General features: G+C 40.7%; 1 protein-coding gene across 2 annotated transcripts in view; it reads left to right on the top strand.

Moving 5' to 3' along the window:
- The first annotated feature begins 4,370 nt into the window (after positions 1-4,370).
- Positions 4,371-27,768, top strand: part of MINDY3 (MINDY lysine 48 deubiquitinase 3) — a 78,495-nt gene continuing 55,097 nt past the window's right edge. Inside the window, exons 1-8 of one of the 2 annotated variants that reach the window (XM_032802197.2) lie at positions 4,371-4,708; positions 10,892-10,971; positions 14,288-14,345; positions 14,766-14,939; positions 19,181-19,232; positions 21,410-21,524; positions 25,962-26,035; positions 26,562-26,641. In XM_032802197.2, the coding sequence (XP_032658088.1) occupies positions 4,612-4,708; positions 10,892-10,971; positions 14,288-14,345; positions 14,766-14,939; positions 19,181-19,232; positions 21,410-21,524; positions 25,962-26,035; positions 26,562-26,641 (730 nt within the window). In that variant the 5' untranslated portion in view covers positions 4,371-4,611. The remainder of the gene's footprint in view (positions 4,709-10,891; positions 10,972-14,287; positions 14,346-14,765; positions 14,940-19,180; positions 19,233-21,409; positions 21,525-25,961; positions 26,036-26,561; positions 26,642-27,768) is intronic. The other variant, XM_075062318.1, reaches the window with a different exon arrangement.

Raw genomic sequence — 27,768 nt, forward strand, 5'->3', positions numbered from 1 at the left:
ATAACGGGAGGTATCTGAGCCTCTAGCTATTATCTTGGAAGTTGTGGGAGACGGGAGAGATTCCAGAAGACTGGTGGAAAGCCAATATAGATACCCATCTATTAAAAGGGAATAAAAACAACCCAGGAAATACAGACCAGTTGTTACTTCTGTGCTAGGAGATATGGAGGCAAGTATTATAAGAATCTCTGCAAACACTTGGAAAGGTTAAAGTGATAGGGAATAGCCGCATGGATTTTCTAAAGACAATCGTGTCAAACAATCTTGATCGCTTTCTTTGATGGATACAAGTCTTGTGGATAAGGAGAAGCAGTGTTTTATGTGAGTATACACTAACTTTAGTAAGGCATTTGATACGATCTATAGGCATGAATCTTATCGAATAGGCAATACAATTTAGATGGGGCTACTATAAGGTGGGTACAACTGGCTGGGGATAACCAACTTAGAGAGTAGTTATTTAATGGCTCCAATCCTGCTGGAAAGGATTACAAGTGGGGTTCCGCAGGCCGGTCTGTTTTGGGACGGCTCTGTTCACTATCTTCATCAACGACTTACGGATTGGCATAAGTACGCTTATTAAGTTTGTGGACAATTACAAACTGGAGGGATTTGCAACTGCTTTGGAGGACAGGGTCAAATTCAATGATCTGGACAAATTGGAGAATGGTCTGAGGTAAACGGATGAAGTTCAACAAGACAAATGCAAGTGCTTCATTAGAGGAAACAAGTCAGTTGTTCACACTAGGAGATGGGAAGAGACTGTTAGGAAGAGTATGCAGAGAGTCATAGGGTCTAGGTGGACCACAAGCTAAATATGAGTCTAGACATGTTGATACTGTTGCAAAAAAGGCACTGATTTAGGATGTATTAAGGTGTGTTGTAACAGAGACACGAGTTAGTCATTCTTTCAGTTACTGCTGTTGGTGGTTAGTGCCTCAACGAGGTATTAGTGTCGTTTGGGCGACGCTTTGGAAGAGAGGTGGAGAATTGGAGAGGGTGTCAGAGTAAAGCAACAAAAGATTATAGTCTAGGAACATGGACCTATGACGGAGGCTGAAGAATTGGTGTTTATTTGTTGGAAAAGAGAAGACTGAGAGGGGATGATACTGGGATGTATTTAAGTTATCTCTAAAGGGGTGTCATCAGGAGGGAGAAAACTTGTTCACTTAGCCTCTAATTGATAGAACAAGAGCAATGGGCTTAAACTGCGCAAGGGAGATTTAGTGTTGGACATTAGGAGAAAGTTCCTAACTGTCAGGGGGTGGTATGGAACTTGGGAAAAGTGTGTCTAGAGAGGTTGTGGACTTCTCATATGTGGCTGCTATTTAGCCGAGTAGATTAGATAAACTTCTATCAGGGATGGTCTAGACAGTATTTGGTCCTGCCATGAGGGCAGGGGACTGGACTCGATGACCTCTCAAGGTCCCTTCCAGTCCTAGAGTCTATGAATCTATGAAGGCTATAATACAATTCTATGGCTGGAAGAGAAAGCTAGACAAATTCAGACTTGAAATAAGACACAATTTTAAAAACAATTTAATTAACCATTCGAATAATTTACCAAGGGTCATATTGGGTTCTCCACCACTGGCAATTTTAAAATCAAGATTGGATATTTTTCTAAAAGTTATGCTCTAGTAATTATTCTACAGAAGTTCTAATGCCTGTGTTATACAAGAGGTCAGATTAGATGACCACAATGGTCCCTTCTGGCCTTTGAAGCTGAGTGATAATAACTTTACAGAACAGGCTACAACCTTGTGACTAGATGTAAATTTAAAAAAGACATTCCTAGCCACAGTTTTTATTTGATCCTGTAAAAACAGCTTGGGGTCTACCAGCAAGTTACACACTCAGATAACAAATGGTGGGCCCATTCCTTCACACAGTGATTGGTATACAATAATCTGTACCTTATCACTGGTTGCTTCTCATAACCAAGTATCATGTCAGTTTTGGGAGAATTGAGCCTCAGCCAGTTTACTTGCAGTCTTGCCCCAATCTCGCCCCAGTCTCATCCACACATTGGGAAAGACAGTCACCTTCACTCTTTGGATAACTATTCCAGAATAAAGCCAGATGTGGACACACTTAATCTGGAATTAGTTTACTCCACTTTGAAAGGCACTCTTATTGTGGAATAATAGTGTTCACACAGGGAAGTATTCCAGAATAGATACTCTGCTTTAAATTCACACCCTATATTACTCTGGATTGACTTTCAAATGTACACAAACCCTAAGAGAAAGCAATGGGGAGCATTTTATCTTTCTCCATCCACAGCTGCCAAACTCCTCCAGTGCTCTTTCCCATAATCCCTCCAAAACAGGTCTCCAAGTCTAGGCCATATCTGCTTTTCACTTTTATCAGACCACAGTTAACGCTGAAGCCCAATTATCACAATTTGAACTGCTGCATTAATTATAGCACTGCTGATTATTTTAGTAGAAATGTCCTGCTTTTGGGGGGAGAGCTGTGGGACAAGCATGGGCAGATTACCATCTCTTCCCTCCTTTGGCCACAGACAGCCAGAGTACATAGAACAGTAGGTCACAAGTCCCCACAGCAACAGGACCTGCAGCAGCAGCTCTCTGATGTAGTAGCTGCCCCTGCTTGTCTCTGGGGTTGTTAACTCCGCCCTTTTCAAGGCACCCTCACCCAATCATGGCTCTTCCGGGCTGGCAGGAGCCCTCTGCTCTGATGGTTGGGGAGTAAGTCCTGCCTCCTAATGCCTGGGCAGGAGCCTGGGTATAGGGAGGAACAAGGCCCCAGCCTGCCCATGGACTAGGACGCTAGGTGCTATACAAACTCAGAAAAGACAGCACCTGACCCAAACAGATAACAATCTAAGTATGAGACAATGGATCGATACAGACAGACTGATAGGGGAGTACAAGGAAATAGGACAATATTGGTCAGCAAGGCTGTGGTCTCAGTATACCACGAGCTATATTGTTGTCAAGTTTTTCAGAAGCATCACAGCAAAGGATAATTTTAAGAAGGGGTTTAAAGGAGGATAATGAGTTAATTTTGTGGACACTTATCGGGAACTCCTTCCAAGTGTGAGGGGCATTATGGTAAATGAGCAATGGAGGTGGCAGGAATCGACCTTTTGACACTAAATGAAAGATGTCAGGGCTATGAAGGGCCTTGAACATGAAGCTTGTTTGACATGATACAGAAGAGTGACCCCATGGAAGGACGCACAGAATGGGGTGACGTGCCAAAGTGACAAGCTGGGACAATGATCTTTGCAACAGCATTTAGAATGGATGGGGGCAGGGCAAGATTGTTTTTGTCCAGACCAAAGAGAAAGATGTTGCAGTAACCAAGGCAAGAGGTGATGAGAGCCTGGCCAAGTTTTAGCACTGTGGATGCTTAGGAAAGCCTGTCAAGTGTAGCCCTGTTAGTCTGTATCCACAAAAATGAGGAGTCCGGTGGTACCTTAAAGACTAAGAGATTTATTTGGGCATAAGCTTTCGTGGATAAAAAAACCCACTTCTTCAGACGCATCTTAAGGCTGAAAGGTTGTATCTTAAGAAATGTTATGCACAGAGCATCTGCAAGATTTAGACATAGCCTAGATATGAGGACCTAGAGCGAGGATCAAGTCAAAGATGATGCCCAGGCTGTGGACTTGAGTGCCTGGCAGGATGGTAGTGGACTCTACAGTGATCAAAGGAGACGGTTACACTTTTTTGTTGTTTTTTTGACTGGTAGTGGGGTAGATTAAGAATGCTGTTCCAGCCACATTGACCTGATAGCTAGATATCCACAAAGCACTGTCAAAGGGAGAAGCTGAGATTTGAGTTTGGGCAGGAGGCAGGTCTGGCACACTGGTAGATCTGTGAAGCATCTGCACAGGCATGACAGTGGAATCTGTGGTGATGATTATCCAAAGAAGGGGTAGAGGCAAGGTGATGCCCCATTGTGCAAGTGGCCTCACAAGGGGTTATGCCTGGGCTGCCTCAGCCTGGCCAGGGGAGGGACTCGGGCCCCAGGGGGGCTGTGTCTGGGACCTAGATCCGCTGTATCACAACCCCTTCCTCGGCCCACACAGACCGAGCCGCCAAGGCCCACGGGCGGGGTCTTTTAGATGCATCTTCGGCTTCGCCACCGCCTCTGACTAGGCTCCGCACCAGCAGCCCAGCCTGCGGGGAACGAGGCGCCGCGCGGGAGAACACAACGCTTCCAACGGCTGCTCCCAGCCTCACGCTCTCGAGCCGCGTTGCATCCAGAGCGCGAGCTGGATCCACCACCCAGCGCGACACAGGACCCGCCGAAGGACGGCAACAGGTGCGCGTCACGGGCTGAGAGGAAGGCAGTGGGATTGGTGCTGAGCTGCGCTTCCCCTTCCGGTTCACCTAGGAGAGCAAACCGGAAGCTTCTTCTGGAGGCGGCTCTGCTGAGTGAAACCTAACAGAGGCGGTTCCTCCTCCTCCGTTCTCTGTGAGCGGCCGTTTGCTGGACCCTCCCCCCGGTCCCGCCAGCCGCTTCTGCTCCAGCCCCTTCCCATGTTCAGGGAAAGCGGGTTGGTAGCAGCCCAGTCTCGTTCCAGCGCCAGGAGCCGCCGTCTTCGCCCGGCCCGAGAGCCACCACCGCCCCGTCATGTCTGAGCTGAGCCAGGAGCTGGTCCACCTGGTGTGGGGCAAGAAAGCCGGGCCCGGCGGGCTAGCTGACACCATCTTCTGCCGCTGGGCGCAAGGTAGGTGTCCCTCTCCCCATGCTTTGCCCTGATTCCTCCCTCCACCTCCCCCTTCCTCTTCCCTCGCTCCTCCCTATCTCTCTGCCCCATACTTTTCTCTCCCCCGCTTTCTCCTCGCCACCCTCCGTACCCTACACTTTGCCCCTCCTCACTCCTTGCCTCTCTCAGTTGCCCCTTATTCCTCTGTGCCCCCCTCTTCTTCCCCACCTTCTCACTCATGTCCCACATTCTCCTTCTTGCTTTGCTCCTCTCTGCCCTCCTCCCCACCTCCTGCCCTTTACTCCTCCTTGCTCTCATTTCCTGTGCCTCACTTACCTCCCTGCTCTGTCCACCTTCTGTCAAGTCCACCCCCTCACTTACCTTCTCCTCCTATCAGGAACTCAGACTTGTCTCCTTCTGAATGAATTCTTTTCCCTTTAGTCTTCTGTCTCCGATTTAATTCTTCCCAATTCAGCCTCCTGGTTAGTTTTACTGAAAGCGAAATCTTCCCTTTATCAACCCTCTACTTTGTCTGTTATTGTCTTGTCAATATCAGTCCATGGGGTTTTGTTGCTCCTAAAAAAAAAAAAAAAAAAAAAAAAAAATGGAGGGGGATCAACTGGGAAACAGCATGCTTTGGGTGGTGCAGATGAAACCACTATTACAGTAATGTGTTGAACATGCGAAACTTGGTTTATTTTGCTATAGATCATCTGTGGTTCTATGAATACATGATCTGAAGCAATTTCATAGCTTAAATATTTTTGCGGTTCATCTGCATCTCTTTTTTAGATACTGAAATGGAATTACAAGAGGAATGGAGGACATTTAAACTACTCAATGATCCATACACAGCAGAGTATATATCACATTTTACGTGTGCGTCTAGGCAGGGGTATGCAGCCTATGGATGTCCGTGCATAGACGTGGTACGCGAGCTGACTGTTTTCAGTGGCACTCTCACTGCCAGTTCTGCATTCTGGTCCAGGGGCTCGGCGTTTTAATTTAATTTTAAATGAAGCTTCTTAAACATTTTCAAATACCTTATTTCAGTTTCATACAACGATAGTTTAATATATATTTATATTATTAGACTTATAGAAAGAGACCTAAAATGTTAAATGTATTTCTTGGCCAACAAAACCTTTAATTAGAGTGAATAAATAAAACTCGGCACATCTCTTCTGAAAGGTTGCTGACCTGGTTAGGCCTTTGTTTCCACATCAGTTTTCCAGTGTTTGCTGCTTATTCTTATATGATACAGAGAAGCACTGGGATCATAAGTAGTCTGCCAAAAACTGGGTACAGACTTGGGTCCATCTTGCATAGATTTTGGCACTCACTCAATTTCAAACTTCATCATACAGGGCTGGATTAACTCTCTGTGGACCTGGGTATTGCTTTGTGAGGCCTGTATATGAGTCTCTTTCCTAACTTATAACAAATGATCACAATTACGGCATCAGGGCTATTACCACCACTAAACCTGCCTTTTAATTAACATAAGCCGTTCTGTGGTTACATCTCAGGCCAGGGTCTACACTGCGACTTTAACAGTTTAATGGGCCGATATACTGATTTAACACTGTACCCGTTCACATGACGTCGTCATAATATCGAGTTAAACGGCTCTTAAAATCGATTTCGAGACTCCTCAGACGGAGGAGGTAGCGCTAAATTGCGAAAGTGTAACTCGGATTAGGGTTCGTGTGGACGGAAATCGACATTATTGGCCTCCTAGAGATATCCCACAGTGCACCACTGACCGCTCTGGTCCGCAATCCGAACTCGGATGCGGAGTGCCGGTAAACAGGAAAGCCCGAGATCTTTAGAATGACATTTCTGCTTTCACGTGTCCAGCTCTGATTCAGCACTGGTGGCGATGCAGTTCAAATGCAAAAGTTAGCTCCTGCATTGAACCTTACGGAGATACTAGATCTGATTGCTGTATGGTGAAGTCAAATCTGTTTTTATCAGAGCTCCGTTAAAGAACGGAAATGCCAAAGCGTTTGAAAAATAAACTCCAGGATACACAGCGGTGCGTGACAACCGTAACGGGAAGCCAGGACTCAAACGGATGCTCATGGAGGGGAGGGGGTAATGAGGACTACAGCTACCAGTCTCACAGCAGTCTCTGAAAAACTATTTGCTCTTGGTGAGCACCCAATGTCTGTAGCTAATCCATGGTGTCTTGGTGGTTCACGGACGCTCTCAGTCTCTCCCCCCCCAGCACGTGAAGAGAAGAAAAAATAATTCCTTGGTACTGTAAATGTACCTTCTGTGTACTGAATGCTGCTGGCAGAGAGTACGCGAGGATGTTGACAACGGTCAGGATCACGTTTGTGATCTCAGGGTCCATGATTGCTGTGCTTAGGGCGTTTGCTCATGCACTCCGGGGAAAAAGGCGCCAAAGGGTTGTCTGCTGCCTTCACAAAGGGAGGGGTGAGGCTGTACCCAGCACCCCCGGGGCAATGTTTTCTGCCCATTAGGCACTGTGCTCTCAACCGAAGTGGGAACTATGGGATAGCTGAGGAACAGCTACCACAGTGCACCGCTCTGAAATCGATGGTAGCTTTGGACCATGGACGCAAACAATCGATTTCGTGATCCCACTGTGGACGCGCTAAACCGATTTTATTAGATCTGTTTTGTAATATCGGTTTAAGCTAATTCGAAATAATCGTGCAGTGTAGACGTACCCACAGTCTTAAAACATGTAGAATATAGTTAAGGTAATTCAGAATAGCCTACTTCTTACCTTAGAACAGCTATTATATTAGTTTCTCTCTGGGAGATCTTTGGGTGCAGGAGGGGGCTCCAAGCTGGGGCAGAGTGTTGGGGTGCAGGAGGGGATTCTGACTTAGGGCAGAGAGTGTGAGATGCAGGCTCCAGCCGGCAGTGCACCAGGTCTGAGGCAGGTGCCTGTGTGCTATAGCCCCATGCTGCTCCTGGAAGTGGACAGCTGCTGGCACATCTCTGGGTGCCCCTGGGGGGAGGGAGACAGTGTGGTGCCTGTGTGCGCAAACACCGCCCGCACAGCTCACATTGACCATTTCCTGACCAATGGGAGCTGCGGGGACAGTGCTGGGGGCAAGGGCAGTGTGCGGAGCCACCTCCCCCATCCTTACCAGGGGCTGCAGAGACATGCCAGCAGCCAGCCGCTTCAGGGACTGGTGTGGGGCCATGTCATGCAAGGAGCCTGCCTGAGCCCTGCAGCACCCTGTGGGACCCCCTTTAGCCCGGGGCCCTGGGCTGCAGCCTCTGAAGTCCCTGCGTTAATCAGGTTGACTTAATCAGGTGCAAACATCTGTGCAGGACTGGTGCTTCTTCATAGGAAACCAAGAAATGATAACCATGGAATCTGAGATCTATACTATATTAAATAAGATGCAGATTATGTGCAAGTTCTTGTTAATTTTGTATAGAGAATCTTATTTGGGAACTGAAATTATAATGTTGGACCCAGATATTTATTTGGTGAAAATAACGGATAAGGAATGAGAAGAAGTTGAAATGCTTCATCCGGCTTGATAACTGATATGACAAAGAGAAATATGAATCTCTTGACTAGGCAATTTTAAAAGGAACATGGTCATAAATTGGGGGGTGCATGTGTAGGACTGAATTTTGAAAAGCGTCAGACAGATAAATCAGCAGGGGCATAGAATACTTTGTTTTCACTAGTAAAATGAGGGGTTTTGGTGAGGATGGTGGTATTAGACTGAGGTGAGCAGAATCCAGATATAAAAGACTCAAAGGAGAGAACTTGGAAGAATGGAATTTTGCTGCCTTAAAGGAATTGAATTATAGTTAAATAGATCTGAGTGTTTTTTCAGATAACTGGAAACAAAGGTGAATGCAGAAGGCAAATGATTATTGAGGAATGGGATTGGATTGGGAAGATGGTCATAGAACTAGGTGAGGAAAGGTGGGAGAGTATTGGTGATTATGAAATATATTGTGTGTGTTATTTAGAGGTAAGTAGTCATCGTGTACATGGATGAAAGGAAGACAGGCAAGTCAGGAATGGTTTTTGATATAGCGGAAGAAAGATGAGCTCACATGGGATAGTATTAGTCTTGCTTTTGAAGAGCATAGCTATATCTTAGAGGGAGATGGAAGGAAACTGGTTGTTAGGTTTTGACGACTTCTTAAAGTGACAGTACATAAAGACTATGTTGGCTGAGGAAGACTACTTCTGGGTTTCAACAAGTTGTTAAGAAAGAAGTAGTGCATTAGATTTCTGTATTGTTAAAATTATTATAGAAATTCCCTAAGAAGAGGTTACTTGTGGGGAATGAAAGGAGGAAGGGAAGCCAAAGGGGTCAGTAGATAATGTAGGTGAAGTAGACTTCAAAAAACCGTTAAAGACTTGGTTTGGTTTCAGAATCCTAACTGAATTATCCTTCTGGAATTTAAAAAAGGGCCAAAAGGTAGATGAAATCTTAAAGAGCATCATACAATAAGCAGGTCTTAGCCAAAGTTAGAATGAAGATTTGCTATAGGCATGGTGTAAAAATAAAAAAAATCCAGAGACTTGTACTTTTTGTAAAGGCTAAAATTATAGTACTCAGAGTATCCATACTAAGGAATATCAGATGTACAAATAATACTTTTTTCTGCACCACTGCATGCAGTCATAAAGTGCCGTGCATATTTTTAATTTTTTGAGCAGAAAACAGCTTCTGCTTGAAAGTTGCTGCAGCTCTGCCTTTTGCCTACCAGCGGGCGCTGTGACAATAGAATGGTTTGGTGGGTAGTGCTCAATCTATCGAGGATTGATTTTATCGCATCTAGTGTATACGCGATAAAATCGATCCCCGATTGCTCTGCCGTTGACTCCAGAACTCTACCGCGGAGAGAGGCAGAAAAGGAGTCGACGGGGGAGTGGCAGCGGTCAACTCGCTGCCATCCTCACTGCCAGATAAATCGAACTAAGATATACCGTGTAGACCTAGCCACAGTTTGTACATATGAATGCCAGTAGGCCATGGAATGTTCCTAGCTCATCGCACTGGTGGCAATCTATATCATTAGGTAATTTACACCAGGTGAATGAAATGACACCAATGAAACATTTGTAAGCACTATGGAGTAATAGAGATTTTTGGTTCAAATTAAGGGAGTCTTAAGTAGGTATTACTTGTGTATACTGGCGCTTGATATGTAAATTATATCAATGTAGACTCAGATCATCTTGAACTAACACCCAGTTAGTAACAGGTCAGTTACACACTATTATGCATCACCTCTGGGTTTGGCAGACAGACTAAGGAATATGTAATTTTCATTTCTAGTGAAGGAATGGTCTAATTTACATTAGTGAAGGGTGCCACAAATTACATAATTTTATACTGGCCTGTAAATTTAGTCTATTGTGTAAAAGACTATTAGCTGAATATAGTTTGGTGCTTGGAATACGCTTGTCCACCCTAACTTAAATTTTTGTGTGGGAAATTGGGCTTTGATGTTTCAGTCTTAAGATTTTACTGTGGATATGAAAGAAGAAAACTTTCAGATGTCCTGTCCAGGATCATCTTGAACATGTCTAGTTCATAGACAATTAACATTTCAGCCCCTGTGGAGGATACTATTCCAAAAGGGCTTTCTGTAGTCGAAAGCAGATAGTTGCTCAAAAAGATATTGCATGCCTTAAAAAAAAAATTAAAATCCTTAATTGTGGCCCAGTAGTGCCTCCTGTGATGTCAGTGGGAGGTTTACTGTGGAAGCAGAAATGGATTATTTACAGAGGGTAAATATTCAGTAAAAAGCTCCAAAATCAGCTTTTACACTAAGATATGGTGTCTCAAGTTTCTAAACAGGATTTATATGGAGCTATATTGTTACTAAATCAGAATGAGTACAGTGGAGTGTTGAAAGTCACATTCTTATGGACATCTTAAGTTTGTTCACTACTTTACATGTTATTAATTCAAAACTCTAGGGACTAGCCCCTTTTGGCCATGTGTCATTGCTGATATAAGTAATATTGTGGAATGTAATCAGCCCCCTTGTACTCCATACAGTTTTGATTTTCATGTTTCATAAATTAAACTTGTTTGCTCTGTAAAAATGGTGTTTTCTAGTCTACAAAACTAACTTGATCTTGGTGAATAAGGTGAGTGGCATTCCTGTCAAGGAGAATATATGTAATAAGTGTGCATGCTTAAGTACATCATTAACCATGCTCTTTTTCGTTGTCAGGGTTTGTATATAGTGAATCTGAATCAACTGCATTAGAACAATTTGAAGGTGGCCCTTGTGCGGTGATTGCACCCGTTCAGGTAGAGTGCGCTCGTTACAGAAATAGTTTAAACTTAACAGGCACAAAATTTCACCAGCTCTTGCATAGTTTATATGGTACCATAGCTGAATAAAAAAATCAAGCCAAAGATAGAGAGGAATCCCCAGCCAGCTTAATTTACAACATCTGATAAATACAACACATGAGACAACAGTCTAGGAACAAGAAGGGACAAAAATAGTCTATCAACATGGAGACTTTGCGAAAGTGGTATTTTTCTTCTGGGAAGTAAGAGAGATGAATTCAAGCCTAGGTAGCTTAAAAGAAGGTATAGAGCAGAGGCTGAGTGGGATAAAAGAGCAATTAAAAATGTAGCAAGTGAAAAGAAAGCACAGATGAGATGTAAGCAAGACTGATATGAAATTGAAATTTCATAATCCTTTTTACCTCAGATTCACCAATGCTTTTCTTAAAAGTATTGCCTTCACCACAGCAGTCACGGGCACCAGTGCAATAGGTAATTCTGCTCAAAAAATTTAGAGCATTTGAGTTTCAAGTGCTTACTGAATAAACAAGTGGAAATAATAAACTTTCATAGTCCCAAATCATTGGGACTGAAATCTGTGAAGTCAATATAATTAAGACATTAAAATTGATCATTGCCATTCTTAGGACTCTTATACTGGGAACTTTATATGAATTGGAGTACCCTTGAATGCCTGTTATAATGATTTTCAAACTTTCATAGTGTGGTTTATGTTATATCTTGTAGCCAGTCCCAATGTGAATTAACATACCTTTGATAATTTAAGCAATTGCTTAAATGGCAAAGTAACAATAGGAAAGTATTTCGTTTGGGTTTTTTTAGCTCTTTCTAATGTAGCTTCCATTGCAATCTGTGGTCCATAGTTTGGGAGCCACTGTTCCATGACATAGGAATTATTATACAATTAAGTCCTAATCTGGGAGAAAAGAACACAGGTCAGTCATCTGCCTATAAATCTAAATAAATGCCAATGGTTCTAAATCTATGAGACTGTTCTCATTTCAGTGTATATAGATTCAATCCCCTTGTCCTTCAATTTGTCTTTAAAACATTTATTTTAAAAATGTATGGGTGAGTTAAATGGGTTTTGATTGGCGGAGCAGGAAGGAAGGGCTCAAACGAGGAGTAAGGAGAGAACCTGGAGTAGCTGCTGCTAGCACTGGATAGCTAAAGGAAGAAAGCTGGCTAAAGAGCCCTGATAGGAGAATCTGTTGGGTAAGTGAGCCTGGTGCAAGGAAAGGCAGACTGTGGGAGTGCTGTAACACTCTGAAATACTATGTGGTATGAGTATTAATTAGAGCAGGAGCATATAAATCTGTATTTACTTTTGAATTGTAAGTGGCAAAAAGAACATTTTGCATATTTGGTTCTGAAGTTGGTAGTTTGACAGGGCCGTCCAGGGGGTGGGGCAATTTGCCCCAGGCACTACAGGGGCCCCCACAAGAGTTTTTCGGGGCCCCTGGAGTGGGATCCTTCTCTCACTCCGGGGGCCCCGGAAAACTCTCGCGGGGCCCGGGCCCCCAGAGTTTCATCCGCTCCAGGTCTTTGGCGGGGGGGGGGGGGGGGCCTTCCCCCCGGGGGGGGAAGGCCCCCCCTGCCGCCGAATTACCGCCACCAAAGTGCCGGGTCTTCAGCGGTAATTTGGCAGCTGGGGGGCCCCACTGCGGGTCTTTGGGGCACTTTGGCGGTGGGTCCCGGAGCAGAAGGACCCCCCACCGCCAAATTACCACTGAAGTGGGGGCCCCCTGCTGCTGAAGACCCTGGGCCCCATGAATCCTGTGGGCGGCCTTGTAGTTTGATACCTGATTTTTTTTTTTTTTTTTTAATCACAGGGATTTATAGAAAACCTAGCAGATTTCTAGAACTGCAATACGTTTTCAGACTGATATGGGGAAACGTTACCCAGGCACCCTTTTTAAAAAAAAAATGTAGCTTGCAAGCTACTGAGCTTGTTAATTGCGGAAAATGTTTAGTTTGGCCTCTGCATGGAAGGAGGTTAGGGTAGTCTTCTATGTAACTTAGTATGTAGAATTATGAGGTGGTGGTGTACCTTCACTTAAGCAAGAGTCCCACTGGGTAGTAGTCCTTAGTTCGGTATGCAGTTTGGCATACAGGTATGAACTCTGGTGGGCAGTGTGGGTATATTTCACACTTGAGGTTTATACTTAAAACTAGAGAAACTTATTCTGAAGCCACTGATGTAATAGGATTGAGTAGGGGAAACCAGAGAACAAATATCAGAGATGCCACAGGATTCTTTGCTGCTTTTACAGAGAACAAATGAAGCTCTGGCATGCTTTCATAGTTTGAGTTCAAATAGCTGACATTTTAACTGTATATTGTTGCTGTCTTTTTGATATAAATATAATGTGAAATGTAGAATTGAATTGATGTAAAGTAAAACTTGATTACTGTATATACTCGTTCATAAGCCAAATTTTTTTAGTAAAAAAGGAAAGCACCAGAGAAGGGGATCGGCTTATGAATGGGTATAGAGAGGGAGAGATGGAACACAGCCCCTCCGCCCAACAGAGGGAGCAAGGAGAGGCAGCATAGCCAGCAGAGGCAGAAGGAAAGAGACGGGGCCAGAGTCTTTCTGCTTCTGGCCACCCTGCTCTCCCCCCAGCCTCCGAAGCAGCTGCAGCTCTGGGGCTGGCAGGTTGCAGCCATGCCGCTCGACCCCGCCCTCCAGAACAGGCTATGGCTGCTGTGACCACGCCTCGCAGCCCAGCCAGCTGAAACATGCTGCAACCACGCCACCTGGTCTGGACCACTGGAGCAGGCTGTGGCCGCACTGCCCAGCCTGCCGGAGAAGCTCCAGCCAGGCCAGAGACATCCTCCCCATATAAGGTGGGAAGGCATGGGATGGGGAGATTGTGGGGATTCCAGGCTAGGGGTGGGGTCATTTGGAGGGTGGTCACAGGGGCTACTGCCCTGACCCCCAGCTTCTCCCCTCCTCCTCCCCCCCCAAACATTTCCCCACCAGTTGCTGGTGCGCTGGGACACTTTGTGTACTTAGGTTTACCTCTGTGCCTGCAGATGCTCGAGGTAAACAAACCGTCTCGTCCCGCCAGCAGCTTATCCTGATGGCCTGGGAGCCAAAGTTTGCTGACCCCTGAATTATAGGGTTCGTTTATGAGTGAGTCATAAAAATTTTCCACTTTTACTTATCCATCCATTTTTACTTATCCATCTTTTACTTATGAACGAGTTGGGGTCAGTGTATAAATGAACTGGCTTATGATCGAGTATATACGATATATGGTACTTCATCTTGTAGTCTAATGCTTTTTGCTTTAATTACATAAAGGCATTCCTTTTGAAGAAGCTCTTCACCTGTGAGAAGTCTTCTTGGAGAGAGTGTCAAGGTAATTAGGACCTGTTTTCATATTTTTTTTATTCTAGTAATTTGCATTACAAAGAGGTTAAAGTTTTGTATGTCTGCCTGTTAACTGTGCTCCCATGCTATCTTCATAGTGGGAAAAATTATACTTATACTTCACATGGCACTAACTTGTAAATTTTCATACCTCAATGCCGGTCTGCAATATTTTAGATCACATTGGTGGACATCACTGGTTGAAACTGATTAGTTTAAATTCTTATAAACTAAACTGAAAGTGAGTAACAGAAATCTTATTGAGATGTACCTTTGGAGGGCTGGTTTTAAATTTCTGTACTGTGACAGCTGCTAACGTTAATAAGTGGGTGCATACATTCAATGCTATTAGCACACTTAAAATAGTGATAAACAGTAATTGAACTCATTCAGGATTCTGATCTTTCAGAGGAAGAACAGAAGAACCTTCTGTGTCATACGTTATGTGACATTTTAGAGATGGCTTGCTCTGATAATTCTGAATCATACTCTTTGGCAACATGGATAAGAGGAAAAACAACTGAAGAGACTGCTAGTATTTCTGAGAGTCCTGTCGAGTCAAGTCATCAGGAGGAACAACCCTGTAAGATGTATTTCTCTCTAAATTAATTGTGTTGTCTCCTGAGCAATAGTTCATTCTTTTAGAGAACCCTCAATAGCTATGTTGGTGGAAAAAGCTCTCCTGCCAACCTAGCGCTATCTACACCGGCTCTTAGGTCACTGCAACTTACATCGCTCGAAGGGGGTGGCTTTTTCACTCCCCTGAGCGACATAAGATATATTGCAGTAAGTGCTAGTGTCGACAGATGGTATGAAGAAGGGTGCACCATCAAGGTGATAGTCATACATTATTTATTTCAAATTTTGTTGTACATGCGTGTACTTGCTTTCTGTAGGCAATATTGCAAGAGAGAGCTTTTAAGTATAGATAAACTGGGTGACAGTACTGAATAGAGTTTGGATCATAAGGTCTTTTTGGTAAGGGTTGTCTTTATTAGCCTCTGGTAAGTGTCTGGGATGCTTTTGAATGCTCAGATAATAGTAGTTAAACAGACTTGTTCCTAGAAGCTGCTTAATTAACAAAGTTCAACCTCACCATATAGTGGTTATTAGAAAGAAGTCTCTCAGAGAGGATCACTTATGGAATTTCTGCCCATTTTTGTATAAAAAACGTGTTTTTCCACTTAAGACATAATGTGCATAGAGTTGTATTGTATTGGCAACTTATTTCTAGGGCTTGGTAAATTCTTTCTTTGAAAGATTATTGTAACCAGGGAATAGTAATATCTGAGTAAAATATTATCTGTATGGTTTCCTGTTTGTCATGAACATCATCTTTGTGCTGCGAAATTTATCTTGTAAGAGATTGGAGCAGATTCTGGTTGCCACAAGGCTTTTCCAAACCGATTCTTCTTGTTAAAATACTGACCTGAACTGAGCACTATGTGAACACAGAAAGGGGGCTTGCTTGCCACAAAAAACCATCTCCTGTTCCCCTGCAGCAACCTTGATACTGGCAGCCCAGCCACTTAGGACTTCTCTTCACTGCATTGTCGACTTGGGCTCAAACAGACTCCTATTCCCCCCTCCCTCCCCCCCCCCGCCAAATCTCTAGCTCAGGTTCAGTGGTACTTTAAGCTCCACCCAGCTAGCCCATAAAGGAGGGTGGTTTGGAGGGGAGTGCTGCTAAAGCTGGAGCTAGTAATGGAGAGGTGATGCAGCAACTCCACTTTCAACTAATCCGCTGATAATCCAGTCACTCTAGTTCAAAGTGTTCAGTAGTGTGATCACTACGGCTAGGCTAGTTAGAATGTATGAGCTAACTGTTGTAGTGAACTAATCTGTCCCAATGTATTCCTATATATTTTTTGATGTTGCTGTACCAGTTTGGGAGTTGTGGTTGACTTTGCCCTTTATAAATGGGATGAAATTTTCCTTCTGTTATGAAGAGCCTGTACTTAAAGGAAGAACAGGGAACTTTAATGGTGAGCTTCCCTTGTCTATCTTTCTCTGCTCTTGGGCATTGAACAGCTCATCTCTTACTTGTACTCTGGTGTTCAAGAAGTATTTTGATTTTTACTTCTTTCCTGGTCTGAAGATTTTTTTTGGCTTGTCCTCATTTTCTCCCGTTTTAACTCTGGGGGGCTTCCAAGTCCTTATCTGGCCAGGCTGTGGACAAAGAGATGGGTATCAAGGAACTGATGGTAGTGCAAAGTTTCAGCACTGGCAGGGTTAAGACATAGATTGAAATTTCCTGCCTTTGCTGCTGTGACCAAATGAACATTCAAACTTTGCCTTTTCAAGACTTTTAATGTTGCGGAGGACAGGATGGTTTCACAGATGGCAGTCAGCTTAGCAGTCAGGCTGCTGCTTTCAGGAGTCTAATTACATTATTCCAATGGAATAAAAGCTGAAGTATATTTATAATGTTGTAAACATTTCTAATTCTGGCTTAATACTTTAACACTATAAAATAATTCCAAATATTCTAAATGTAGTATTTTTTTAAACTCAGCTTTTCTCTAATCATCTTTTTTCTTGTACTGATTTTTTTTATTTCGTCTGTTCTTTCGTCTCCTCTTTTTATCCCAACTAAATGTTGTTTGTGTGATCTCATCTGAATTATGCCTGTCTCCACTATTTTTTTAGTGCTATCCCTTCTCTTCCAGGCCCCTCATCTGTTGTCTGTCTGTTTCCTGCTTCTGTTCCAAATGTTAAGTTTCTGCTGTTCCATTCCAAGTAGTATCAGAGTGAAATGATCTAAAATACTGTTCTTAGAATTTCCAACAAAGTGGATTCAAACACACATACAGAATGGTCACATTTGTTTCATCTGCTTTTGTGGTGTACATTAATGACTTGTTGGCCATGCACTTTATTATAATCATGCAAGCTCTCGGGTTCAAATGTTGATTTGTATGTATATTCTCTCTAACTTTTTTCCTTTCCATTTTTTTTTGTTTTAAAAAACTCTTATAGTCTCTTTAAAGAAGTCGTCATAGCTGCTATTATAGCTAAAGTTACAATAATTTTCATTATGAGCTACTGTTTGTGTTTTCTAAAATTTGTTTTTGTGCAGGAATGTAACATGCATGATTTCTGCCCCCCAATTTTTTTTTTAAGATTATGTAAAGCTTTTTAGCCATTAAATTGGAAGGGTTTAATCATTCCCCTTTTTCAAAAAATATTCTGGTCCACTCACTTTTTATGGGGTTAACTTGGCGATTTGTATCTTGATATGTGAGTGGTCCATTGACTAGAGAAACAAGCTTAAAACAAATAACTCTGAATTTTTTTTAACTTATTTTAAGAAGGAAATCTTTTAATAAAGACAAGGATCCACAGGTAACTTAGCCATTTCAGAACTGATTTTAAGGTTCCAACTATTATTATCTGGCCACATTGCACATTTGTCTTGTCTTCTGTTCTAGTTCAAGTATTTGTCTTCATATTTCTCCAAAATGCATCTGGTAGGACATGAGACTTACAAAAAGATCATTCTTCTTATAAATATAAATTTTGCAATTCCTGACTGCTTGTGATTTTTAAAACCATTGATATGTAGGTAACAGCACTAAGGATACTGAAATCATGGTCCAAAACCACCTGTAATTCATAAATCTGGCATTAGTCATTGCAGAAGTCACATCTTTACTGAAGAGAGAAACATATTGTGTATTGCAGGCAAACTAAAAAGACTCTTGAAAATTACAGCTTTGATATTCAATTAAGGCATTCCTCTACAGATAAATTAGATACTTTGAGGAATGTTTAATGCTTTGTGAACCTTCATACTGGCTCAGTAGTGTTGCTTATGACAGGTACACATGTAATTGATACAGGGCACAATCATGCATTCATTGAAGCAAATGGAAGCATTGATAGGATCAAATAGATATTCAGAAATTCATTGTTCAGTTTTAATTGAAAGTGGAAGCATCTGTTGTAGCTATTATACACAAGGAATAAGATAAAACATTTAGGAATTGGTGGAGTCAAAGCCTGTTAATGATGCTGCTTTTTGAGTGTCTCTTGTAATCTTAGATACTTGTTTTATACATTTTACAAGTATCAAAACAGATTTTAGAGTCTACTTGTTTAAAAGCAAGTGAAAGTCAAGAAAAGCTCATTTTCTCTCTGTTTCAAAAGCTTTTATGAGGGACCAAAGGTCTATGCTAAACCTGGGACGACACTACATGCTTTTTTTTTTTCCCTCTAGCTGTACATATATTTGAGGACTGTCTGAGGAGAGAGTTAGTTTAGAGTTATGAAAACTTGTTGCAGGAACAGTGTGCTTAAAACTATCTGGAACTATTCTAATTTGTTTACAAAAACAAATGTTACTTAAACATTTGAAAAAAAGTACAGCTTTCTTACATTGACACTGCTGTAAAACTATTCAAATAATCATGCTTGCTTTCCTCTAGAAAATAATACTTGCAGTTGACTTGCAAAATTATTTGTAGCATGCTTCTGCTTGGTGATTAACAATCATCATCACTTGCAAAATCAACAGTTTATATTTTTACAAACTAGAGGCTGTGTAATCTTGATTTTTTTTTTGGTTTTGTTTTTTTAAATTTTAAGATACTTTTCTGTAATCTAAATAGTGGTGCATTCACTGATTTGTATGCTGAAGGACCCATATTGTTACAGTGAAGATGATTACATCAGTTAGATACAAAAATTGAAAATAAAATTGAAACTTTCAAAAGGAGGGGAAATTAAAAATATAATTGATGCTTGAAAGTATACTAGCTTGCTGTGTGCATCTTGTGTCATTTTTTGCCATGTGTAGTGCTGAAAAGTGTCTCTTGTGTATAGCTGCCTTGGCTGCCGAAGAGCTTGGCTTTGAGCGATTTCATGCATTAATTCAGTAAGTAACATGTTGGAACATTTAAAATACATTATTTTACAATCTCACTAATATTCAAAATCAGATATATGACAAAGTGTTGTAGGGGTTGGTCAAACTTGGAGTTTAAAATTTAGTTTTTACGCTGTGTATTTATAATTCAAAAAGAAAGCAATAATTGGTTCCAGATTTTTTAAAATTATCTAAAATATCAGATTAGCACACTGCACATAATTATGTGCATCTCTTTGCAGTTAATTGAAAGGCATATTTAATAAATTTGAGTAAAAAGGATATGAATAATTAAATTTGTTGTGATATAGTCTTCACAGACTTATGCTGATTTTTTTTTTAAAAAAAATGCTTGTTTGACCTGTATTACAAGAAACAGCTTGCCTCACTTGGTATCTTACCATAACTTAGACAGGCCAGGAAACTTTTTAAATAAATGTGTTTTTATATATATATAAATCTAAAGGTCACTGCAAGGTTTGTGTGTGTGTGTGTGTGTGTGTGTGTGTATATGTTATAAAATAAACCTTGTAGTGACCTTTAGATTATTATATTGGTAACTTTTATTTTATCCAAAATATTCTTAAACTTTTTTTACTATTCTCGTTTTGTTCCTTACATTTTATTCCTGTAGAAGGTATAACTTTTTTTTTTTAAATTTATTAGCTTCAGAGACAAATTCAACAGCATTTGAAGGATGAAATGCTGTTGAATTTGTCTCTGAAGCTAATAAATTTTAAAAAAAAGTTATACCTTTTACAGGAATAAAATGTAAGGAACAAAACGAGAATAGTAAAAAAAAGTTTAAGAATATCTTGGATAAAATAAGTTACCAATTTAAAGGTCACTACAAGTTTTTATCACCTCAACAGTACTTACAATAGTCTCTACCAATCAGTTTTCAAAACATCCTTTTGTGTGACGGAGGAGAGAGGAGGAAAAAAATATAACATGTTGCCTGACCTTATAATCAACGCTTGTCTGTTCCTTGGTCCTGTCTTAGGTCCCCAGATGTTTCCTCATCACAGCTTCTCACAAAACAGCCCACTGGGAGTGGACATCCTTTCCCATGCCCTGTTGACCAAATTCATTTGGCCGGTTAGGTTTCTGAACTTTCCGTGCCTCCTGTACCTGTTTCAAGGTTGCAGGATGCCTTTTGTTACCAATAAAGGCTTGGGTGAACCTTCCCCCTCACAAGCAAATTTGCACCATTGCAATATAAATTTAATATTAAATAAGATTTATTAAAAACAGAAAGTGGAGTAAAAACAATAGCTTGTTTAGTATATTTAGATTTACACTTAGCATAACATACATTAGGTAAAGCTTTCTCAGCTTAAGTGACAGAAAAGAAACAATGAGTACGTGTTCTTAAAAGAAATCTCTGGTTGCGATCCCATGCTGTCCCAAAAGAAAGCAATCACCTCACTTACCTGCATTCAGAGATTTCTTCTATCTCTGACTTTCATTTACAATCTGTCTGCTTGTCCAGATATGCCACCTTATTTTCCATACCAGTTTTTCCCATTATATCCACCCACATATGAGTTGAGGACTTTTTGCTTTCACTAAGGCTTTGTCTAAGAGGTGGCCCATTGAGGATATGTCCTTTTAACAGCAGCCTTTCAAAGGCTTAATGATTCTTTGAGGGGCAAGCTGGTCTTTAAAATGAAGCTTCAGAGAGGAAAGTGGTTTATAATAGGTCCTACACATTGTTCATTGAAGGAAAATATTTTCACCTGGTTAGGTAGTGTTTTTCTTAAGATACAACTCTCCCTTCTCCTTTCCTTTCATTATTAATTACTGTACTGACAGACCTATTCAGGCTACTGCAACTTCAGATTTGAAAAACTTGTTAATTATTTATTCTAGCCACTTTGCGCTATTTGAAATGTACCTAATTTACATAAAATGCATAAAAATATTTGCATATCAGTAAAAATATAATACTGTAACCTGCTTCTCTATAGAAACCATTTATTTGCTCTTCTGATAAATAAACGCTAATAGTTATGTGGCAGGTATATTAACTGCAGAGATTACCGTTTAACTGTCTCAGCATGCAGTAACACTGATGTCCAAGTAAAAACAGAGTAACAGCTTAATGTTAGAACCTAATATCCTCTTTACTTTTTACACTATTCTAATGCTCCATCTAAATTATTTCTCCTTTTTTCTGTCTTCAGCAAGCAATCATTCCAAAGTTTTCCAGAACTAAAGGATGCCATGTGGGATCAGTATTCAGTGTGGACAAATAAATTTGGAGTATTGCTCTTTCTGTATTCTGTGATATTGACAAAGGTTTGTTTATAAAAGAAAAGATTTGATCATTATCCCTTTACTTAAAGGTGAGCAGCAAGCTCAGAAATTGAAATCGAGTTAATTCCAGAATTATGGGTAGGATGGGCTCCTTATTCATGTTGCAGTGGGGCATTCAGCACAGAAATAAATTTGTAAATAGTTTATTTTTAAGAAAATTCCTTTCTGAACTTCACGTGGTAGTTTACAGGGGAGTAGGTGGAAAAGAATCTTATTACAGAGTTAAAATGTATTTCTGTATTGACTGCCATCCCCTTCCTGCCTATTAAGTAGGGACATTAGGTCCATAAATCTGTAGCTCTGTTTTCATTTTAGTCTTTAGTTCAGCTGATAGCAGTGAAATCCTGAGGAAGGGGGAAAGTCAGAAGATCTCCTGGCAATGTTCCCCCACTGATTAACTGTGAGTAGAGTGATTGTTCCTTATCCCATAGACTTTAAGGTCAGAAGGGACCATCATGATCATCTAGTCTGACCTCCTGTACATTGCAGGCCACAGAACCTCGCCCACCCACTCCTGTAACAGACCCCTAATATCTGGCTGAGTTACTGAAGTCCTCAAATCATGGTTTAAAGATGTCAAGTTACAGAGAATTCACCATTTACACTAGTTTAAACCTGCAAGTGACCCATGCCCCATGCTGCTGAGGAAGGTGAGAAAACCTCAGGGTCTCTGCTATATTTAGGGTCAGAATGACAATCAGTTAGACCCTGAGGAGAGCATGTGGGCAAGACCTACCAGCCAGATACCTGGGAAGGAATTCTCTGTAGTAACTCAGAGCCTTCCCCATCTAGTGTTTCATCACCAGCTGTTGGTGATATTTACTGCTAGCAGTCGCAGATCAACTACATGCCATTGTAGCCAGTCTCATCATACGACCCCTTCCATAAACTTACCAAGCCAGTTACGTTTTTTTGTCCGTCCATCCGTTCCCCACTCCAGCACTTGGCAGACTGTTTCAGAACTTCACTCCTTTGATGGTTAGAAACCTTTGCCTAATTTCAAGCCTAGACTTGTTAATGGCTGGTGTATGTCCATTTGTTCTTCTGTCCACATAGGCACTTAAATACCAGAGAGGGAGTGAAGTTATTTAAGTTATCCCCTGATTATATATAGAGAGCAATCATATCTCCCCTCAGCCTTATTTTGGTTAGGCTAAACAAGCCAAGCTCTTTGAGTCTCCTCTCATAAGGTAACTTTTCCAGTCCTCAAATCATCCTAGGAACTCTTCTCTGCACGTGTTCCAGTTTCAATTAATCTTCCTTAAACATGGAAACCAGAATTGTGCACAGTATTCCAGTTGAGGTCTCACCAGTACCTTGTATAACAGTACTAACGCTTCCCTCTCTCTGCTGGATTTACTGTGCCTTATGAATGCTAGGGCTGCATTAACCTTTTTCACATCTGTATCACATTGGCAGCTCATAGTCATCCCGTGATCAACCAATACACCCCAGTCTTTCTCCTCTTCTGTCGCTTCCTGCTGACATGTCCCCAGCTTATATCAAAAATTCTTGTTAGTCTCTAAATGCATGCCCTTACACTGTGCACTATTAAATTTCACTCCATTTCTTCTATTCCAGTTTACATGGTCGTCCAGATCTTCTTGTCTGATCCTCCTCCATATTGGCAATACCTCCCAACATTATGTCACCTGCTAATTTTATTAGCACACTCTCCCTTTTTTTGCCAATGTCAGTAATAAAAATGTTAAATAATATTGGTCCTGAGACTGGTCCCTGAGGAACTCCACTAGTAACCTCCCTTCAGTCTTAGATTTCACCTTTTTAGTATGGACTGGTGTAGTCTCCCCTTTAATCAGTTCTTTATCCATCTTGCAATTCTCATATTAATCCCCATCTTCGCTAATTTAATTAATTTCCCATGTGGAACTGTATGAAATGCTTTACTGAAATCCAAGTAGATTAGATCTCTACTACATATCCTTGACTAAAAAAATATGTTGTCTTCTCAAAGGAGATTAAGTTGCCCTGGCACAATATATCTTTTGTAAAACCATATTATATTTTATTCCAGTTGTTAACATCTATGTCCTTAACTACTCTCTCTTTCAAAATTTGTTCCAAGACCTTGCATGCAACTGAGGTCAAACTAACAGGCCTTTAGTTTTCTGGATCACTTTTTTCCCCCTTTGTTAAAAATAGGAACTGTATTAGCAATTCTCTAGTCAGCGGGTGCGACCCCCAAGTTTACATATTCATTAAAAAGCCTTGCTAGTGGGCTTACAATTTCATGTGCCAGTTCCTTTAATATTCCTGAATGGAGATTACCTGGGCTGCTTTTAGTCCCATTAAGCTATTTGTATTTGACTTCACCTTAGATATGGTAATTTCTACCTCCATATCCTCATTCCCATTAGTCACTCTGTCATTACCACAGGCTCTTCGTTAGCCTCATTAAAAACTGAGGCAAAGTATTTGTTTAGGTGTTGGGCCATGCCTCGATAATCTTTAACCTCCACCCCACCCCATCCTCAGTTTTTAGCGGTCTCACTTCTTCTTTTTTTGTTTTCTTATACATATGGCTATAGAACCTTTTACTGTTGGTTCTAATTCCCGTTGCAAAATCCAACTCTGCTTCCCTTTTGGTAGTTCTCATTTTGTTCCTACACTTTCTGACCTCCAAGAGGTAGCATTCCTTGTAGGCTGTCTGCTTACTCTTAGTCATCTGCTTAAGATGCTTTCTCATCCAGCTTAGTCTGCAGCTCTTCCTTATGATTTTTTTTCCCCTTGCTTGGGACGCAGGCTTCAAATAGTTTCTACAACTTTGACTTAAAGTAATTCCAAGCCTCTCTACATTCAGATTTTTGAGTTCTTCAGTCTAGTTCACTTCCCTGACTAATGCTTTTTAATTTTTTTTAAAGTTAACCGTTTTGAAATCCAGGACTCTAGTTGCAGATCTGTTTTTGTATATCCTTCCATTTAGTTAAACTGAATTACCTCATAGTCGCTTGAACTAAGGTTGTCCTCTACAACCAGCTCTTGTATTACGTCCTCACTATGTATCAGTATTAGGGCTGTCGATTAATTGAAGTTAACTCACGTGATTAACTCAAAAAAATTAATCACAATTAATTGCAGTATTGATTGCACTGTTAAACAGTAGAATATCAACTGAAATTTATTTAATATTTTGGATGTTTTTCTATATTTTCATATACATTGTATTCTGTGTTGTAACTGAAATCAAAGTGTATATTTTTGATTACAAATATTTTCACTGTAAAAATAATAAAAGAAATAGTAGTTTTCAATTCACCTCATACAAGTACTATAGTGCAATCTCTTTCTTTGTAGTGGAAGTGCAACTTACAAATGTAGATTTATTTATTTTTTTTTTTGGTTACATATCTGCACTCAAAAACAAAACAATGTAAAACTTTAGAGCCTACAGATCCACTTAGTTCTCCTTCTTATTCAGCCAATCACTAGGACAAACAAGTTTGTTTACATTTATAGGAGGTAATACTGCCCTCTTCTTATTAACAGTGTTACCAGAAAGTGAGAACACCTGTTTATAAGGCACTCTTGTAACCGGCATTGCAATGTATTTATGTACCAGATATGGTAAACATTCGTATACCTCTTCATACTTCAGTCACTATTCCAGAGGACATGCTTCCATGCTGATGACACTCCTTTAAAAAAAAACAAAAAACAAAAAAAACAGTTAATTACATTTGTGTTTGAACTCTTGGGGGAGAATTATATGTCCCCTGCGCTGTTTTACCTACATTCTGCCATATATTTCATGTTACAGCAGTCTCGGATGATGACTCATTTTAAGAACACTTTCCCTGCAGATTTGACAAAACGCAAAGAAGGTACCAATGTGAGATTTCTAAACATAGCTACGGCACTCGACCCAAGGTTTAAGAATCTGAAGTGCTTTCCAAAATCTGAAAGGGACGGGGTGTGGAGCATGCTTTCAGACATCTTAAAAGAACAACACTCAGATGCTGAAACTACAGAACCCAAGCCACCAAAAGAGAAAATCAGCCTTCTGCTGGTGGCATCTGACTCAGAGAATGAAAATGAACGTGCATTCGTCTGCACTATTTTGGATTGTTATCAAGCAGAACCCGTCGTCAGCATGGACGCATGTCCTCTGAAATAGTGGTTGAAGCATGAAAGGACATATGAATCTCTAGCGCATCTGGAACGTAAATAACTTGCGACGCCGGCTACAACAGTGCCATAAGACTGCCTGTTCTCACTTTCAAGTGACACTGCCCTTAGTGTCTCTTCTGTCAGTTATACGATTCTGCAGCAAGGCAGCCAACCTTAATATGTTTTATTGTCTGTTTTATTTTGTATCTGCTAGCTTTAAGCTTGTCTTCATTCTTTAACAGCATTAATTTTTTATAAATACTCCAATGAGTGCTTCTGCTTTTTCTCTAGGGTATTGAAAACATAAAAAATGAAATTGAAGATTCCACAGAGCCATTGATAGATCCTGTTTATGGCCATGGGAGGTAAGATGTAAATAGTAATTTTTGTGAGATGTTTGCAACTTTTTTATATTTTTTCTAGAATAGCCAGATTATTCAATGGTCTCCATAGAGTGGACTAACACACTTTCGCATGTTTCTACAAGCGATTATTCTTTTATAAATCATTGTTGAGCATCCTTAGTATGAAAAGAATTCAGTTGCTATTCTACAGTAGATAAAAGCAACAACTATTGCAGTAACTTTCTACTTGAATTCCTGAAACCCCTTTGTTCACACGGTTTGCTGCGATTTGGAACAAACCCTTTTAATACTGAATTTCCAGGGGAATTATTCAATCTCTTAAAATGGCGATAAATTGGCAATCTTAAAAATGTTAGTTTTAAACTATTTTGGGTGTCATTGAGATATATATTTAAACTGAATTCAAAGTGTTTAGACAGCATATGCTTGCTAAGATATGAGTTTTCTCCTTTGTTCAGGAATAATTAGATTTGCAGAAATAAATTGCATGTCACTTTTTAATAATGTATATCTTTCCATTACATAGCCAAAGCTTAATTAACCTCTTGTTGACGGGGCATGCAGTTTCTAATGTGTGGGACGGAGATAGAGAATGTTCAGGAATGAGTAAGTTACTTCCAGTTTATAATTTTATGTTTTTACACAGCATAACTGTTTGGTGCTAGAAACTTGAGTTGAACAGTGTTCCTTGTTCAGTAGGTGAGGTACTATTTCGCTGTCCTTAGCTTCGAAATAGACATCAAGTAAAAGTAATATTTAATCCTCCCAAAATCTTTGAGGCTGGTATTGATTAATCCTCAAAATCCTTGTGAGGTCAGTGTTTAATCAGCCAATATTTATACAGCACTCAGGGATATAAGGCTATACCTTTATTATTTTTTAAAAATCACTTGTCTAACTCTTCAATTATATTTTCTATGATACATATCTGTATCCAACTATTCCTGGGGAAGAAAATATCATCTAAATTCCTAATTGTATAGGGGGAAGTAAAGGAAGTGCTTGCATGTATCCCAAAACTCTTCAGATTACGTGGGGTGGATAGTTGCTTGTAATTGTGCAGTAAACATATTTTGATTGGTTACATTCCACAGTCTTAGTAAGAAAAGCTGAGTTACAGCATTGGGAACACAAGTATGCTATTCCCTTCTCCCTCGCTATCTTTGTCCTCTCTCCTTCTTGCACTACACCTTTTTTTTCCTCCTTTGGTCTGTTCACTGTCTTCCTTGCTATCTTGTCACTTTTCTTCTTTAGTCAGTCTCTTCAGGGTTGGCAGTAGTCAGTCTGTAGCTTCCTCACGTAAAAGGCCTGCACAACTAAAATACAAGGACTTTGTATGGTCCTGCATGACTCTTTGAAGTTGACTCCATAGGTATTTTCCTACTATGATTACTAGCCAGTTTCCTAAGCTGCTTCTAGGCAGTAACTACCAGTCAGGGAGCTGGACAGGGCACTCCATGTGTAGCTGATATCCAATGCCTTTTGGACATCCTATGCATTTGCACAACAGTTCTATTTACCAGTTGCATGTATTGCTTGACACTTTTAATAGGTTAATAATCATTGTAATGATTGACAATTGATATGACTGTGATAAGTTCTTGTCCCAAAATCAGGCTACACAGAACTAAAACCAATGATTCCAATATCTTGTCGGAAGCCTCAGGGTGGATGACAAGGACACCCACGCTCAGGGCAAATTAAAACCTTAGAGACCTTTATTAAAATAATGA

This window comes from Chelonoidis abingdonii, chromosome 2 (assembly GCF_003597395.2).
Source record: "Chelonoidis abingdonii isolate Lonesome George chromosome 2, CheloAbing_2.0, whole genome shotgun sequence".
Classification (NCBI taxonomy): domain Eukaryota; kingdom Metazoa; phylum Chordata; order Testudines; family Testudinidae; genus Chelonoidis; species Chelonoidis abingdonii.